Source organism: Zophobas morio, unplaced genomic scaffold (assembly GCF_036711695.1).
Source record: "Zophobas morio isolate AGI-343-1 ecotype UQ-CSIRO unplaced genomic scaffold, CSIRO_AGI_Zmor_V1 ptg000030l, whole genome shotgun sequence".
Taxonomy (NCBI): Eukaryota; Metazoa; Arthropoda; class Insecta; order Coleoptera; family Tenebrionidae; genus Zophobas; species Zophobas morio.
This window is the reverse complement of record NW_026972135.1, coordinates 2,814,127-2,833,406: the sequence shown is the minus strand read 5'-3', so window position 1 is coordinate 2,833,406 and position 19,280 is coordinate 2,814,127. Positions and strand designations below refer to the sequence as shown.

General features: G+C 32.0%; 2 protein-coding genes across 2 annotated transcripts; one reads left to right on the top strand and one right to left on the bottom strand.

Moving 5' to 3' along the window:
* Positions 1 to 8,133: 8,133 nt before the first annotated feature.
* LOC135138920 (uncharacterized) lies at positions 8,134 to 10,021 on the bottom strand. The gene is made up of 2 exons (XM_064068953.1): positions 9,143 to 10,021; positions 8,134 to 9,084 (listed from the first exon to the last, which is right to left on the bottom strand). The coding sequence occupies exons 1-2, from the start codon at positions 9,525 to 9,527 to the stop codon at positions 8,933 to 8,935; spliced, it is 537 nt and encodes a 178-aa protein (XP_063925023.1). The 5' UTR covers positions 9,528 to 10,021; the 3' UTR covers positions 8,134 to 8,932.
* Positions 9,555 to 11,460, top strand: LOC135137959 (uncharacterized). The gene is made up of 4 exons (XM_064067740.1): positions 9,555 to 9,752; positions 10,425 to 10,489; positions 10,539 to 10,554; positions 10,597 to 11,460. The coding sequence occupies exons 1-4, from the start codon at positions 9,555 to 9,557 to the stop codon at positions 11,458 to 11,460; spliced, it is 1,143 nt and encodes a 380-aa protein (XP_063923810.1).
* Positions 11,461 to 19,280: the final 7,820 nt, after the last annotated feature.

Genomic DNA, 19,280 nt, shown 5'->3' with positions numbered 1-19,280 from the left:
AGTCAATAAAATTTATAATAAATATAAAATAAATATAAAAAAATCGAGAAATAAAAAATTTAAGAAATGGAGGAATCGGAAAAGCCCAAAATTGAAATATTGAAAAATTGAGACATTTAAAGTTGAAAAATCGAGAAATCGACAAGCCGAAAAATCCCAATAGCGTATTTAGGTATAAAGGCCGTGTGACACGATGCTAAATTTATGACAAATTTTAGCGAGATAAATTTTGTGCAAAAAATTGTACCGTGTCATACACAATTTACATGCTAAATTTGTGTGCAAATTTTGGTGAGAAATTATTTAGGACACGTTCTAAATACTGACTAAATTTGTTACGAAAACTGCGCAGTACGATAAAGCGCAACCGGTACGACGCCATGATGAAATCAACATAACCAAACAGTTCTTTTGCCCACAAATTGAGCACCCGTTAATCTCAAAAAATTTTGATATGCAATTGGATCTTCTGGCAACAACTCGGTATTTAACATGTTTAAAATATCTCGTCCTTCTTGTCGCCTTGTTAACCAAGGTCTGCTCCATAGTGAACGTCGTTTTCTTCTTTGAATTTTCCGAATTGTTTTATTGGCATAGCAGCTTAGAACAATACTCGAAGCAGCAATAGTTGTATAAACAAGTATTTCCTCACAATTCATTATAAATGATTAATAAGTAAATAATAAACAAACAAATTGTAGGTTATGTCACAGAGGTTATGTTGAAAAACGCACCTTACCAATCACCATTACCAACAATATTTCTTAAATTCCCGAAAATTTTCACTCACTACGCATGCGCGAATGGTAAATTTACAAGAGAATTTAGTAAGGTGGCATACAGGAGATATATTGTTTAGTTGTAAATTTAGTTACATTTTTTCGAACTAAATTTCGTACAAAAATTTGTCATAAATTTAGCATCGTGTCACACGGCCTTAAATCACAAGATCAGGACTATTCTACTTTTTAAAATTTAAATAACATTATAAATTGGAAAATGTTGATTTTTTTTCCAAAAATCTTGACGTCTAAGGTGAAAACTCGACACGGATGCATAAACCGTAAACGGGGCGAAACTAGAATTTTACTATTGTAAAAATTGGAGATTGCGTCATTTCATTGTTCGTGACAAATTTTGGAGAGTGTAAATTGATAATACAATTTGAAATCTAAATTTTGTCATTCGGGAACATTATGTATTAAATCGTTAGTTAGTTCTTCGTAGTGGATGTGTATCAGATCAACTCTAACGAATATCGGTTCATAGATAAATCGCTTAAGGTGATGCATTGATTAAATACGTATTTAATCAATGCCAGAGATTATGGGTGTCATAAATTACACCCCAGCTTTCCTGAGTTTCAACCAGCCTACCACTACTTCTCGTCTTTATTTTTCTACACGCAAACTTCTTGTGAAGACAATAACACTGCAAAATTAAAAATCCGACAGTTTTCTTTTAGCAAACATCCCCTTAAGGCTCCTCCTTACAGTCATTAAAATCTGCCGAAATACGGCAAAACGCCACTTCCAATATCATCCTTACTATAGCACTTGAAGACTTGTGCGACATATCTACTTGTTCGTGATACAAAAATCTTCATGGAAATAGTTTTTATATTGCACTAAAGGCTTTCGTTTTTTTAATAAAAAATAAAAACAGAAAAACTTATTTTTCTCTTTGAGCCAAAACTATAACGTATTTTGGCTTAAAAAAATCTGACAGTGTAGATAATATTATTGCTCACTTGGGACTAATAATTATTTTTTCGTTAAACTATCCATTTTTTAGTTATTGTTGATTAAAGCAAGACCTAAAAAGGGCATTTTTTGTAAATGTAGGCAACCAGACATTTTCTTTCGTCAAGAACGAGCCAAGAAAGTGTATGATTTACGATGGGGTTGGCCACTATTGAGAGATTAGACGGATTTAAAACCCTTGTTGAGAAAATATGCAAATGAGGTGACCGTAGTGTGTTCTACCTGAAGGTTGTGGAATCGTACAATTATGTGGGAGTATTATATTAATCTAATTTCAGAATAACAAATAAATAACCGAGTTTGGATTTTTTACAAAACTGCCTAACTTGTTTCAACAGCTATAATTGCTGCTGATCCCAAATGTGAAATAACTTAGACAAATTTTAAAATTATCACTGAAAAAGAAAAGAATAGAACAACTTTTTCCAAAGCACACTATGAAGATTCTTTATACATATTATAGCCTCTTCTAAATTTAAAAATGTATGTAAATTTTTTTGACTGAGATAGAATATAATAAATATAATGATATAAAAATAAATAATGGTCCGTAAATCATAAATCTTTTTTTATTATAGGACGAAGTTGCTGATTTCGACTCCATCGTGAATCAATAATTTCTGGGAGCATGGCTTTTAAATAAAATTTTTCCAAATAATTTTCCATTTCCAGGGGTTACAGAAATTTCTATCTCAGTCTACATTTTTAAATTTAGAGGAACTTATAATATAAAGATATAAGGATAAGTAATTCAGTACATACACACGATTAGTGCCAAATAACTATTTAATCTTCATAATTTGCTTTGAATAAGTTTATTCTATTCTATTCATATTCATTGATTCATGATAATTTTGAAATTGGTCTAACTTGTGAACAGCAGTAATTATAGCTGTTGAAACAAGTTAGACAGTTTTGTAAAAAATCGAAACTCGGTTATTTATTTGTTATTCTGAAATTAGATTAATATAATACTCCTACATAATTGTACGTTTCCACAACCTACAGGTAGAACACACTGCGGTCACCTCATTTGCATATCTTCTCAACAAGGGTTTTAAATCCGTCTAATCTCTCAATAGTGGCCAACCCCTATCGTAAATCATACACTTTCTTGGCTCGTTCTTGACGAAAGAAAATGTTTGGTTGCCTACATTTACAAAAAATGCCCTTTTTAGGTCTTGCTTTAATCAACAATAACTAAAAAATGGATAGTTTAACGCAAAATTAATTATTAGTCCCAGGTGAGCAATAATATTATCTACACTGTCAGATTTTTTTAAGCCAAAATACGTTATAGTTTTGGCTCAAAGGGAAAAATAAGTTTTTCTGTTTTTATTTTTTATTAAAAAAACGAAAGCCTTTAATGCAATATAAAAACTATTTTCATGAAGATTTTTGTATCACGAACAAGTAGATATGTCGCACAAGTCTTCAAGTGCTATAGTAAGGATGATATTGGAAGTGGCGTTTTGCCGTATTTCGGCAGATTTTAATGACTGTAAGGAGGAGCCTTAAAGCCGATATTGGCCTGAGTGTGCTTTGGTCTGTAGATCAAACAAGTTCTCAGGCGACGAAAAATTGCATGTGGAGGGAGACTTCGGATTACAAATCGTGCCAAGAAAGACATATTTGGGAGAGATGGATTTTCAGGTACTTGACTAGCGGTAATTTTTTAAATTGTTTGCTGTCGTTCGCGAAGTGAAGAACACAATTTCATTAAAATGATAATTATAAAATTATCATAATCACTATTGGTGTTAATTAACACAAAATGGCGCGCAAGTTATCAGTTGATTTCGTTAATAAATTCATAGAAACCTATATGGGATTTTTTCATGCCTTAAAAAATTAAAATTTAAAAAATACAATAACAAAAATTTTAAAATGCGGTTTAGGAAAAATTAGTTGACCTATGCAAAGAAGAAAATTTTGGAAACGCTGACAAATATGACATCTTAAAAAAAACAACACTTGAAGAAGTGCTTTCGGCGTAATATTTTTGATGCTTGCGTGAACAAAATACTCTATGTCAGTGTGCAGTGCGCAAAGAGTTAACTGTGCAGATCTAGCCGAAAATCCGAAAACCAAATCGCTGTGTGTAGGGCCAGCATAACAGAAGTAATAAATCATCCCATCGGTTGAAGAACGTTGGGTCGGTGCACTGATGTCGGTGTTATATCCCGAGAGGGACCCAATACACCCAATATAATGGAACAGACAAAATAAAGCTTCAAACATGATTATTTTTATACTAAAATTCTGAAGTTTATAAACTGCACATTTTATTTATTTATTTATTTATTTATTTATTTATTTATTTATTTATTTATTTATTTATTTATTTATTTATTTATTTATTTATTTATTTATTTATTTATTTATTTATTTATTTATTTATTTATCTATTTATTTTATCTTGTTTTCGAACTATAATAAACATTTCAAACAATGTCTGTAACTTATTTTAATGTAAATTATATTCATGTGGTTAACAAAATCAGATGTAATATTAGTGTGATTTTGACCTTATTCTAGATTTTATTACAGCAGAACGGCGTATCCTTTTTAAATTTTAGAAGTTACGGAAACTAGTTCAAGAAACAATTAGTTATCTTGTATTTTTGGAACAAAATCAAAATTGTTTTTCATAGAAACAAACAGTCTTCAAAGCAGCCTTTACCAACTCGATCTTACAAACATGCCTCTTAAGTTCTTTATGCGTTTTTTTCTCTATTGTAATTATTTGTAATGTTAACGCCGAAAGTTTATGCCATTCTGTTATTTATTTTGAACATGTATTTTCATTTTGTGTTAATATTTTTGTAACACCACGAATCTAAATTTTACTTAAAATCTTGTAAAACTAAACGATTATACCAGTTTAAAAACCCTTGGAAAGTTTCTGTCAGTCTTCAGATATAGTCAAATAAAAATAGGCGTCAAATTAATTTAAATTCAATTCTTTCGTATCACGTTACAACGCGTTGCTTCATATTTTTTATGTCAAGTGTATTTTCATATTTTGTACATATATGTTTATACAGATTACTGTTTACGGAACAATGTTAATTATGGATTTATGGATAACTCCTCGTATAAGAGCAGAGTGAATGATGTTTACCTTTGCTAATGTTTGATGGCGCCATCTGATTTAGAGTAAAATAAACCTAATACGTTGGCTCACTGTAGTGAAAATGCGCGTTGACGAAAAATTTGTCCCACGCCCCCTGGATTCCTTGTCCTAAAGCTCACTATTTAGGCGAAGTAAAATTTGTATTAGGTTGTCCAACTATAATATACTTAAACAATGATATTACACACCGGCGCCGTATACGTGAGTAAATTGTTTCGTTATTTTATTGATTATAAGAAATCAATATTCAAAACGACCCAATTCATTTTCCCGAAAATTTGGGAATACAATAATTTTATTCTTAGTATTACACTACATCTATCCCAACTGATATACGTGTCCTTGCAAAAATTTTGATGACGTCATCACAATTTTTTTTTTAAATTCCCACTACAAAAATGTAATGAGAAAAAAAAACACAATAGGCATGCAGTCGTCAAGTTTCCGACAGCGAGGGAAGTACTGTCTAAACTCTTTAGACCAATTTTTAAGGTGGCGTTAACTGTTGTCACAAGGATTAATGGTTACATTTGCCAGTAGAAGACATTCAAGACTTCAACATCAAATTACTCATCACAATAAATAATACAAAAACAAAAACTAACAATCTGTTCAGTGTTGTAGGTAATGAGGGTATGCCAAATTACCTACAGTTATAGAGGAAGTATTTTGGGCTTGGTCCTAGACACATCCCACATAATAAGTTTTTCATTTATTAATGTAAAAATAAATCTTCAACTCAGCCAGTAGGGATAAACACTCTTGGAAAAGTTCCATATAAAATTGCGATGTAATACTTCAGAATTTCAACTGCCAATAGAAAACATTTGTAGCAATAAGGACAAAATTACAAAATCAATACCTACTAAATGTTTCTTCTTGAGTGAGATGTCTGCCACTAATCAGTTACTAATATAATCGTAAATATTGTTAAATCTAATAATGACAAATAAAAATTTGAAAAATTATTACAGAGTTTCATTTATTTAATCAAGTCCATATAAAAATTTGAACTTTGAATGTTTCGACGATCGTCGGAAAAATTGTGTAACAAACATGTTGGTTAATGGCAATTAACGAACTCGTTGGTGAAACATTTCAAAAATGTCGCAACCAGTGGCATCCGTTATCTTCAAATTTGCGTATTTTAGTCATAAAACTCGAAAATTCTTCTATAATTATAAAAATAAATTAGTTCATGTTATCACCAAGAGTACATTTTTTTTTTTTAAATTGACGATAGAGTAGTTGTGTATCACGAAATGTTGTGGATATTATATGGAAACAAAGAAATTTTGTAAAACTGTTGAACTTTTGATAGGAATCACAAGTGCAATCCTTTAGAAAAAATGTATCCAAATTTTCTGTTAACAAACTCTTTAATGGGGCACAATTCTTGTTCTTTATAGATATATATCATAATCGACTGTCTTGCATGAAATGAAGATTAACGATTAACAGACTTTTCCCCAACAACCACATACCACATGAGTTTCGATACTTTGGATGCATCCTCAGCGTAAATATTTTCCTTACTTGTTATCCAGGATTCTATAATTTGGGACATGTTATTAATTTTATTCGTTTTAGATATGTATATTAAAATTACTTTGTACTTATTAGATAATGAATCTTAACTAAAATTTTTTTAACTGTCTTCTACTATCTACAAAAATTGATGAGATCACTTCAAAATTCTTTGAAATGAAATGTACCTATGACACATCTAAAAATGCAATTAAGTTTTTAAGTTTAAATTCAGTTTTGCGATTTGAGTTTTTGGAGTTTTCAATTTTTAATTTTTCAAATTTTCCATTTGTAATTTTTTGTTTCCATTTTTTATTTTCTTTACTTTTTCAATTTTTGGTTTTTCAATGTTCGAAGTTTTTTTTCAAAGAGAAATTTTTCAATTTTTCAATTTTAGGTTTTTCTATACCTACATATTTCTTTTCTTCAAGTTTTTATTTGCAATTTTCTAGTTTTCATTTTAAATATGTAATAATAATTATAATTAAAAAAAATCACTTTTTCAATTTTACTGTTTTAGAATTTCTTCCATTTACTCGATTTTTAAATTTTTCGATTCCTAAATTTTCGATTTCTCGATATTTAATTTTTTCATTTTTTCATGTTTTAATGTTACCGTTTTTCGACTTTACAATTTTGACGATCCTATGATTGATTGGACCATTTTTGGATTTTGCTATTTTTATCTATCGTTTTTTCCTCTTTCCAATTTTTCAATTCACTAATTTTTTCGATTTTTCAGTTTCTTAATTTTTAGTTTTTCAATGTTTCACTTTTTTTCGTTTTTTCAGTACTTCGATTTCCAATTTTTCGATTTTTCATTTTTTCGATTCTGCTTTTTTTCATTCTTTCAATTTTTTGAGAGTTTTTAGTTTTTCGTTTTTTAATTTTTCGAATTTCCAGTTTTTCGGTTTTTCAATTTTGTGCTCAAAAAAATGGAAAATTAAACATGAGAAAACGAAAAAATATAAAATAAATCTTTGAAAAATCTAAAAATGTATATAATATACATGTATATGATTAATAATAACTTCCGGTAGCCATGTCGAATTTCGATGTAAAAATATAAAGTAAATAATTGTCGTAGGATTGCCGTTTCAATTATTTCATTCTTATTAACTTCACTATTCGTAAGGTGTTTAAATAAACACTTAAATGACAGTCGATATTTCCAAATAAAACTAATCTTACCTATATGTCTCACAAAATATAACGGATGATAAAAAAATTTTCATATTAGAGTTAGCCATGGAAATATTTCTCATGTCTTTGATCAAACTGCAAATGTCATGTATAACCTCATTTGTAATTTAAAAATTCCATTTTTTGACAAATCCGTTTTGAATCAAGTAGATTTGAAGTTGAATCGAAGTTTGTGCAATTGCTACTTGTGCCTTTGAAGATAATTTTCAACAACAAGAGGACTTTTTTCAAATCCGCATATCTTAGTTCTAGAAATCCAGAATTCTTATATCATTAAATTTTTCCTCAACAAGATATTCATGCAGATGGAGAACTATAAATATACCATCTAACAAATGTAGATACTTTTTTGTGGTTTAAAAATGATTCTATCAACATGTAAATTTGTAGAGGAATGAACCCTCTATACAATATTGTAAGATAAAATACACACTATTTTAAATACAACAAAATTTATTCTCAAAAGTATACTAACATCAATACGAAATACATATTTATCATCAAAATTCATTTTTTTTTTCACACTTTCATGGAATCCCAAAATTTCTACTTGTTCAGTTTTTCAAATGGCGATTTCCATTCACTCTCAGTTTATCCAGCCTGTCGAACTGATCCTGGTATGGACAATTTTTTGTATTCATTGTACCTAAAATTATGTGTGGAATTTTTACAACGACAGGAAAAAACAATTCTTCCAAAGAGAGCCCTTGGCCCTGTTAACCCTGTTTGGACGAAACTCCACTGTACTAATAATATTGGGTTTCAGTACATATTTTACATTGGACCCAAAAGTGAAATATACTTTGGATCTTCATTGAATGTTTTTTTTTTTTACTTAAAAGATATACGCTTTTTGTAAGAAGTTTGTATCAGTTATTTTGGGTTCACCTTGTAAACCTACATAAATTTGAGAATTAATTAGGTGATGATTTTTCAGTTGTCGCCAAGAGTCCAAATTTTTCTAAATTGACTATAGAACAGTCGTGTATTGAGAAATCTTCTGGATATTATTGAAACAAAGAAATGTTGACAATTTGTCAACAAAAAAAAACTCTTTTTGCAGTACGCGTTGACGGAGGTACCAATTTATGGGCTAATGTCATCTTCAGGATCAACCAGTACGCCTACAATATCCACAGTGGTGTGAACAATACCCTTAAATCGAACACCGTTAATATCTTAATTACAGAACCTTCTTCTTCAAGCGTACCGCAGGTGACACCCCATATAAATTAATCCCAGAACGTACCATCAGTAACAACATTTCTACCAAAATTAACGGTGGAGGAAAGTTGGGGACTCACTAAAGATATAGAGATTTTAGTCCTGAAAGGAGAGAAAAGAGGATAATGGATATCCGTGGTTGGCTGCTATGTTCCACAGACAAGGGGTATCCTACACCTTCCAGTGAATCTCCAATTTGATAACGAATAGGCGCATCAATATCGGTAACTACTGAAAAATCAAAAAAAAAAAAAAATTAATAGAACGAGTTTGTGCTCAAAATTTATACTAAAACGCCATTTCTTCATTTTTCCCAGCTGCCCACTCATCGCCAAAGAGGACATCCTCCTGGTATGGGCCGCTCCGACCTCACCCATTGGGCTACCACAGGCGCCTTGATCCGAACAGCCCTTAAGGTTACCCCTCACCCCAACTACAAACAAGGTTCCGGCCACTGCGACGCCGCCCTCATCAAGTTGAACGAAGAGGTGTCCCTCAAGATCACAGTCAGACCCATCTTCCTCTGGACAGGAGACACCAACCTTAAACGCAGTACCCGCTCGAAAGGGGTTGTCGCTGTATGGGATAAAAGTGAGGAGGTCCAGAACGTGATGGGAGTACCCAGAAAGGTGGACATGCCTGTGGTGTCCCAAGAGATCTGCCTGAGGTCGCATGCTGATTTCAAGAATCTGACGTCGGAGATGACGTTCTGCGCAGGGAATAAAGACGGGAGTGGACCTTGTAGTGGGGATAGTGGGGCGGGGTTTATTGTTAAGAAGGGGGAGAGGTGGTACTTGAGGGGGTTGGTGTCGACGGTTATTAAGAATGAGGATTATTCGTGTAATTTGGATAAGTTTATTGTTTTTGCGGATATAGCTAAGTTGGAGGATTGGATTAAGGTGGTTACGAAGTAGGGGGCGAATAATTTTTTTTTTTTGTAATGAGGGTGTATATTATTTTATGGGGGTGGTTGAGTATAAGAGACACTCAAGTTTTAAAAAACGTTGTAAATATTAAAAATGGATAAGGTTACACTTTACAATACTAAAAGATATATACATATATGGACAAGTGTTCGATTTAAAGTTTACATATAAAAATTATTATAATTATGTTTATACAACGTATGAACAACAAAATTTTAGATAAAGAAACAAATTAAACTAAGATATCTTAATCACAGCCTCTCGTTATCTTACAAACGCTTTATTTATCAGTCTACGAGTACAATGCTTAGGTTTTCAGAAATTACATTCGAAAGACAAGTCCCAAAATGTATATGTCGAAATATATGGACATTCCTTTACAAGCAATTTGAAATGAAACTGCAAGTAAATAAATTGATGGCAAAAAGTAGGAATCTATTTCGGTATAAATTAAAGATTTAAAGAATGTATAATATTTCATTGAGAAATCGTTTTGAACGTGGTCGCACATTATTATTTAAAAAACAATTACTAATTACGTAAGTTGAAACAATGAACAATATCATTGATAAATAATAGCAATAAGGTTGGACCTAAGTGATTCCCTTGGGGAGCACCAGATGTTATCTGGATTTCTTTTGACAGAAAGCCCTTAAGGTTTGGCCCAATTCAACGACTTATATTAAAACTAAAATGGCTTGGTGTCTCAGGTAATCTGTTGGTTTGGATTAAATCCTTTCTGTCTGAGCGATTGTTTAGAGTAAAAGTTGGTGAGGTAGTGAGTGGTCACAAGCAGGTAATAAGTGGTGTTCCGCAGGGTTCTGTATTGGGACCCCTCCTGTTTCTTGTATACACAGCCGACTTAAGAAAGCATATTCGGTCACCATGTGCGTTTTATGCTGATGATTTTAAAATCTATAACTCGTCCTGTAAACTAAATGTAATTGCGACGGATATATTAGCTGTGACGGAGTGGAGTAAAAAATGGCTCATTCCTTTGAATATTAGCAAATGTGTTGTCTTGCACATTGGCCCCCATAATCCCAGAGCTGACTACTTCATATATGGTGTTCCACTGACTAAAGTAGATGCACAGAACGACTTAGGAGTAACAATTACCACCGATTTAACGTGGTCACAACATATCGCTAAAATAGTAAGTAAAGCCAACAAAATGGTATATCTATTAAGACGTACGTTTAAAAATCCTGACCATGACACAGTTGCAAAACTACACAAAACATATGTAAGGCCAATCCTGGAGTATTCTAATTTAGTGTGGTATCCAATTTTAGTTAGGGATAGTGATCTGTTAGAAGGCGTTCAGAGGCGTATGACTCGATTACCTTATGGCATTTTGCGACCATCGTATGAACAGAGACTCGTAATCATGAAATGCCCTGCATTGGGTCAAAGAAGAACAAGAGGAGACGCCATTGCAACATTTATTGCACTCATATTAAATGTTCCTCCGACGAACAGCATGTTTACTTTGAATTCTGATGTGCGTACTAGAGGTCATCAGTTTAAGCTCCTGAAAGAAGCGTTTCGCACCAGAACCCGACAGTTTTTCTTCTCGAACCGTATTTTCGACACATGGAACTCTCTCCCTTTACAAGTAGTGTGCAGCCCAAGTGTACTTAGTTTCAAGAAAAATTTTGATCATTTTATGAATATGTAAACTATTTGAATTGTAATATTTGTATTTGTTGAATTTAATAAAGTTAAGAACTATTGTTGCTCACGCGGGCATAACAGAGTGTGAGCTCTCTGCTCGAGCGTGCAATAATAATAATAATAATAATAATAACTTCTAAAAACGTCCTTTGAACTCGCCTAATGGTTAGTATTAAAATTAATTTAATTATCTCGTTTAACGTAAATAAGTAATTAACAAAAATAATATTATATCTGAGTCTCAGATGGATAGAAAGAGCAATTAAGGAGCGATATTAGGTCTAATCAAATAAAATTTAAGGCGGAAATCGAAACCATGTAAGTTAATAGGTTATGTTATTGATTGCTGTTGATTAGTTAATGTTATCTTTAAGGCCCATGAAAACTGGAATTATCTCAAGATACTTCGGAAATTAGATCTAAGAGTATTTATCACCAAATTTGAAGCCATCCATTGCCCAAGAGAAGGGTTCAGACATATAAAATTTTAGAAATATTTACAAAACAAGAAAAAATCTTTATATTGAAGGGGTTTTACCCCTCTTGAATTCATTAATGTATCTGTAGATTTGTATGATTCTCTAATAAATGAATATGACATTTGAAATATATTTAATAAATCTCAACTAATAAAAGCTTTAGGTCTCCTTTCGGAGAGGTATCCTCTTGCTCTCAAACTATTCAAACTGAAAACAGCTTCCATAAAATTTTAACTTTTTAAAAAGAGCGTTAAAAATAGGGGTAAAATGCTTTAAAAACAAAGTGTTCTGAAGGGGCATACATCCTGGGCTTAATAATTTTAATCGGACGAAGACTTTAATCCCATCTGTTCTAACGTCAGGAGAAATTGAGGTGATCAGTTCCTGGATGACAGTTAAATCATCATTGCGGGATTCTGGTAGTTGAAAAAAGATTAAATTGGGTTCACGGCGTTCACGATCCATTATTTCATTTATTATTTCACTGTCATCGAATCGGTTTGTTGCGTCATTGACAATATCAGAGCTATCAGAGGTTGCCTTTGTTAAGTTATCATTATCACTTACTAATTTTTATAAATTATTAACTTCTTCCTGAAGAGTAGAAATGATTGCAGTAAGGTCGTTTATTTTTAGAAAGTTGGCTTTCAGTGATGATCATTAAATACGCATTGCAATCAAAAATAATTTTACGATCTTTTTTTTCAAACATTTTAGTTCCATTATTCAAGCTTTAGATTATAGAGCCTTGAGGAGAACTCAGATTCGTAGCGCGTGCAATCGAAGCGCCTACCGTCTCGCTGACTCGAACTCAACATCAATGAGTTTTTAAAAAAAATTGTACATTTTAGAGCCGATATTTTAATTTTACATGCATAATCAACGATCATTGTCCCCTACGGGTCAAAAACGATTTAATTTTTCCCCTTTGAAAGGAATTTTTAAACTCGTACTTTTTGGGTAGCAGACCATTTCCATCCGGAACATCCACTTTCGCACCATTCGCTACCAGCAACTCTACTGTTTTTAAATGTATAATGAATGTATAATGAATCAGCAGTAGACCATCGTGAAATGGGCAGTCTACGTTAGCATCTTCTTTTATCAAAAAGGGCATAATACTGGGTCCATCAAAACGATTTTTACACGCGTAATGCATGGGTCGCCGACCATCACCATCTGGAATATCCACTACTGTGCCATTCGCTACCAGCAACATTACTTCATCTAAATCTAAATAATTGTGTTGATGTCGATAGTATCAATTTTATAACGCCCTATATCATATTTTTGATAAGCATGTCCCAATTTATCCAAATAAATACAATAAGATTCAGTTTCCGCCATGGTTCAATTCTATGATTATTAATAACATTAACTTAAAAGGTTATTATCATAATAAATATAAGCAAACTAATGATAGCTCCTATTACGTCAAATTTAAACATTATGGTACTATTACTAAAAATCAAATATCTCTAGCTTATAAAGAATATCTGAATTCCATTCAAAATAATCTATCCCAGGACCCAAAAAAATTCTGGTCGTACGTAAACTCAATGAAAGGTCAAACACGCATACCCGGAAAAATGACTTTTAATAACGTTTCTTTAAATTCTCCAGAAGACATCGTCAACGCATTTGCTACATTTTGTTAGTCGTCCTATGTTTGTTCTCAGAATTCAACAGATTTTCCAGTGCCTTCGTCTGATTATCTTTCTTTATCTATATCAGCATTACTCACAATGACATTTTAGTTGCTTTCAATAAAATCAAAAATTCTTTTACTGCTGGGCCTGACCAAATCCCAGGTTTTGTGATACACGATTGTAAAAATATTTTTGTTCAACCTTTATTAGCAATTTTTAATGTTACCCCTATTACTGGTACATTCCCAAAAAAGTGGAAGACCTCGAAAGTCACGCCAATCTTCAAATCAGGTAATAATGCTGAAATAGATAAATACCGTCCTATATCAATAATAAATAACTCTTCAAAAGTTTTTGAAGTTGTTCTGTATTCGTTTATTTATCCTCATGTCCGAAAATATATCTCTCCCCAGCAGCATGGATTTGTTGATGGGCGCTCAACGATAACCAATTTAGCTTGTTTTTCACAATTTCTGACAGAAGCTATTGATAATGGGTCCCAAGTAGACGTCATTTATACAGATTTTGCGAAAGCTTTTGATCGCCTTGATCACTTAATGTTATTATCTAAACTTCATTGTTAAAAGCCATGGTTATGAACAGATTCCAGTACGTGGAATATAATGGTTACAAATCGCGTGAATTTAGTTGTAATAGTGGAGTAGCGCAAGGGTCAAATCTAGGACCGCTTTTATTCATTATATTTTTTAACGACATTTCTGAATACATCAACTCCAAATTTTTTGTATACGCTGATGACTTGAAGCTCATTAAGTTTATAAACTCATCGTCTGACTGTTATGATTTGCAAGACAGCATTGACTCCTTTGTTAAATATTGCTCAATAAACTGTCTTGTCATTAATAAATCAAAATGTAAGATTATGTCGATAACCAGGAAAACAAACCTAATTAATTACAATATAAATGGTAATGTTTTGGAACGTTGTAATCAATTTAGGGATCTAGGTGTTATCATTGATACAAAATTATCATTTGTGCCGCACATTGAATATATTACAAATAGTGCTTTAAAATTGTTAGGTTTTATAATACGTAACAGTTCAGATTTTCGTAATATATTCTCCATAAGGTTATTGTTTAATAGCTTAGTTAGGACCAAACTTGAATATTGCAGTAGTATATGGAGTCCTGCACAACAAATGTATGTTACACTACTTGAAAACGTCTTACGCAAATATTGCAAATTTTTATTTTTTAAAATGTTCGGACAATATCCAGTTCTACATTGTAATCAAAATGTGCTTCTTAATTTAGTTAATGAAAGGTCTTTGGTGAGTAGAAGAAATGTGGCTAGTTTAGTGTTCATTCAAAAAATAGTTAATGGATCAATTAGGAGTGAATATTTACTTAATCAAATAAAAATAGTTGTCCCTAGGGCTGTAAGCAGATCGCCACTTACCTTCTTCTATAACATCCCAAACACTTTTCACCATTACAACTCGCCAATGTTAAATTCTTTCAAATTATGGAATTGTATTCAAAATAAAATTGACATTTTTCATGATGATTTGAGCAAACGTAAGGTTAAGGATCAATTACTTGACTACTATATGCAATGTTAATAGTATATTTTGTTTAGTTGTTATGAGGTTGGAAATTATGTTTATATTGTTTTTATTATTATTATTATTAGTTTTAATTATTTTTTCTATTCATTTTTTTTTTTGCCATTAGTTATCAATGTATGATTCTATCTCTATATGGACCTTGTGTCTGTTGGGAAAATAAAACCTATTATTATTATTATTATTATTATTCAGGTATATGGTCTCTGTGGCAATATTTTCAATTTACTTCGCTCATATTTATCAGACAGATCGCAATATGTTTTTTATAATGGTCACTCTTCTCATATCTACGATGTCACATCAGGAGTTCCACAAGGAGCTAATCTTGGTCCGCTACTTTTCATTTTATTTGTGAATGATTTGCCTACCATTTTCAAGAGTCAATCATTAATATACGCGGATGATGCTAAAATATATCACATTATTAGAACAACTGAGGATGCACACCAGCTTCAAAGTGATATGAATCAATTCAACAATTGGTGTTCCTTAAATAAAATTACGCTGAATGTCACTAAATGTAAAGTCATATCATTCACTCGTAAGAAAACATTACACAAATTTGATTATTCAGTCAATAACGAAATCATACCTCGATGTAATGTCATAAAAGATCTGGGAATCACATTTGATTCAGAACTTACATTTCAATGCCATATCAACAATATTGTTGCACGTTCGTTTTCTTTACTTGGGTTTATAATAAGGCAATGTAAAAACTTCAATAATTTAAATACTATTAAGATATTATTCGAGGCATATGTTATCTCATGTCTGATGTATGGTTGTCTTATTTGGAATCCATTATATCAATGCTACATAAATGTCATTGTCCATTCAAAGAAAATTCATGAAATACGTATGGTTTAGAAAATACGGTACTTATCCTGATAGAGGAATTGATAATGCTTTGCTGCTAAGTGAATTCAGCATGTTATCATTAGTTAGCAGTAGAGAAGTTGCCATTACTTTATTTTTCTTTAAATTAATTCATTCAAGGATTGATTGTGCCGAGTTATTGGGAAAAATTTGCTTTCATGTTCCACGCTTAAATTGCAGAAGTGATTTGCCTTTTTATGTGCCTTTAGCTCGTACAAATATTTTAATGAAATCGCCTTTAAATATAATGTGTTTCCTTTTTAATAAGAACTTTAAGGCTTTGGATATCTTTTCACACAGTTTCAAACAGTTCAAAACGAAGGTAATAGCTTTTTATTTTAATAGTAGTTAATTAAATAATTACACCTATTAGTTGTTGTTTCTACTAATTTGAATTTGTGTCAAATACTGTTTTTACTATTATTATTATTATTATTTTAAGTTGGTTTGTTTTTTTTTGTCACTCTCTAGAATAATATTAGGTTATTAGCTTATATTCATTCATTGCTCTGTAATTGGTTCGCTTGAAATGTTGGGCAATAAACTTAAGACCCACCACTGACCCGGAAATGACCGGCATTCAGGCAAGACTTCTATCATTACGGGTACTAAGACCAAGTAATGATATGCATTGATTAGATTAACAGAACAACTTTCGAGATTCTAGAATTACAGCATACAAATTAGTCTGCTATTATTCTCTAATCTCACCCCATCCCCAAAAGTCTAGCGTAACTACCGACCATTTATCCGCGCATCACTTGAAAATTGACCTACACTACTCTGACCTACTGGTGCTAACCTAATCTGACTAACATGATCAGACTGTTCAAGAAACTTACGAACAATATGACATGTTCCTAACAAAACAGCTTTTTGAATTTTGATAATTATTGAATCATTCAAATGCAAAGACTTTAAATTCTCAACTAAGCTATTTGGAACTACACCTACATTAGAGATAACTAGAGGTACAATTGAAATTTTTTTAAGATTCAACATGGATTTCATTTCTATCGATAACTGTAGATATTTTGAAATCTTGGTGTGGTATGTTTGAATAATGTTGTTTGTGTTGGGAACAGCAATGTCAATGAGAATGGCTTCGTTCGTGTGTTTCTTGATAAGTATGATGTCTGGTCTGTTAGCTGTAATGTTTAAGTCTGTAAGTATTGTGCGATCCCAGTATAATTTGTATTTGTTATTTTCAAGGAACGGAGATGGAATGTAAGTGTAATACGGTGTCGTATCTTCGATTAAGTTCATAAGTGTTGCTAATTCTTTGTGGATGATTTTGGCGACGTTGTCGTGTCTAGCTTTGTAGTCAGTTTGTGCTAGGATGCTGCAAGAAGAGATTATGTGCTGGATCGTTTCAGGTTTTGCTTTGCAGAGGCGACAGCAGTCGTTTTTTATGTTCGGATCTTTGATGATGTATTTTTTGTAATTCTTGGTATTGATTACTTGGTCTTGAATAGCAAACACAAATCCTTCTGTTTCGGCATACAAACCTGATTTTTTTAACCAAATCAATGACATCTTCTTATTGATATGAGTTTCTTCTAAGTCTTTGTAGAATTTTCCATGTAGTTGTTTTTGTTTTAGCCCACTTATTATTTTATCTATTGTGTGGGGGGTGTGGATTTCTTCGGTGTTCGACAGATTTAAGGGTGTGTGGTTCAAATCTGCTCTTGTGATGGTGCGAAACATTTCATTTCTTTCCGCTCGTTTCAAGAAATACTTCTTCAAATCTGAGATTTGTCTCTGACATAAGTTTTCTAGGTTCTGGAAACCCCTTCCTCCATTCTGTCTTGGTAATGAGAATCTTTCAATCGACGATTTTGGATGATGCCTTCTATACTGTGTGAAGATTTTCCTTGTTGCGATGTTTAAATTTTCAAGATCAGTTTTGGACCATTTAATGACTCCAAAAGAATATGTTAGTAGTGGAACGCAGAATGTATTTACTGCTTTCATTAAATTTTTTCCATTTAACTGTGTCTTCAATATTAATTTCAATCTCGCTAGGTATTGATCTTTCAACTGTGTTTTCGTTTTGGTATGATTGATGTGTGATGATTGACAGAAACCCAGATATTTGTATGTATCGTTTCGTTCTTGTGCTTCGATTATTTCGTTATTCTGGGTTATATGTGGTACTTGGTGTTGGACGCCTTTTCTGATTGCTTGGGTCTTACATTTCTCAATACCAAAAGACATACCAATATCACCGGAAAATTGTTCAGTCAGATTTAATAGGTTTGTTAACTGATTTTGTGTACTTGCATATATTTTTATGTCATCCATATACAGCAAGTGACTTATTCTGTTTTCTCTTTGTTTGTTAATTCTTATATTGAACCCATAATTGCAACTGTTCAGGATATCGGAGAGGGGATTTATTGCTAAGCAGAACCATAACGGACTAAGAGAATCGCCTTGAAAAATTCCTCTTCGGATCATTATTGGATCTGACTGAATTGTTTGTTCATTTAAGGTTATTTGAAGGGTGGTCTTCCAAAATTCCATGGAACATTTTAGAAAAGTGCAGATTTTAGTATCAATTTTGTATAATTCCAGAATTTTGCATAGCCAGGAATGAGGGACAGAATCGTAAGCTTTCTTATAATCAATAAAAGCAGTATATATGTTTCGGTTTTCTTTTCTAGCTTGTTCACAGATGATGGAATCTATGATTAATTGCTCTTTGCAACCAAAGGATCCTTTAATACATCCTTTCTGTTCTTCATTAATGATGTTAGAGTTAAAACAGTGTTGATAGATTTTTTGAGTAATGCATGAGGTTAATATTTTATAGATTGTTGGTAAACATGTGATAGGTCTGTATTTTGATGGATTTTTTGTGTCGTTATCTTTAGGTTTTAAGTATGTTACACCATGACATAAGAATGTTGGAAAGGAGGATGGGTCAAGAAGGAACTGATTTAAGTGATTTAGTAAATGAATATGTACACAATTAAATTTTTTTATCCAAAAATTATGGATTTTGTCTGGTCCTGGTGATTTCCAGTTGTGTGTCTTATTGATGGTATTTATTAATTCGGCAAGTGTTATCTGATGATCATTCATTGGTGTAACTGTGGATAGTTTATGGGATATATGAGGAATCCATTTGGCAGATTGGTTAAATTCAAATTCTTCAGACCAAAGTTTTGACCAAAATGTTGTTACATCCTGTGAACTTGGAAGTTCACCGGATAATTGAGTT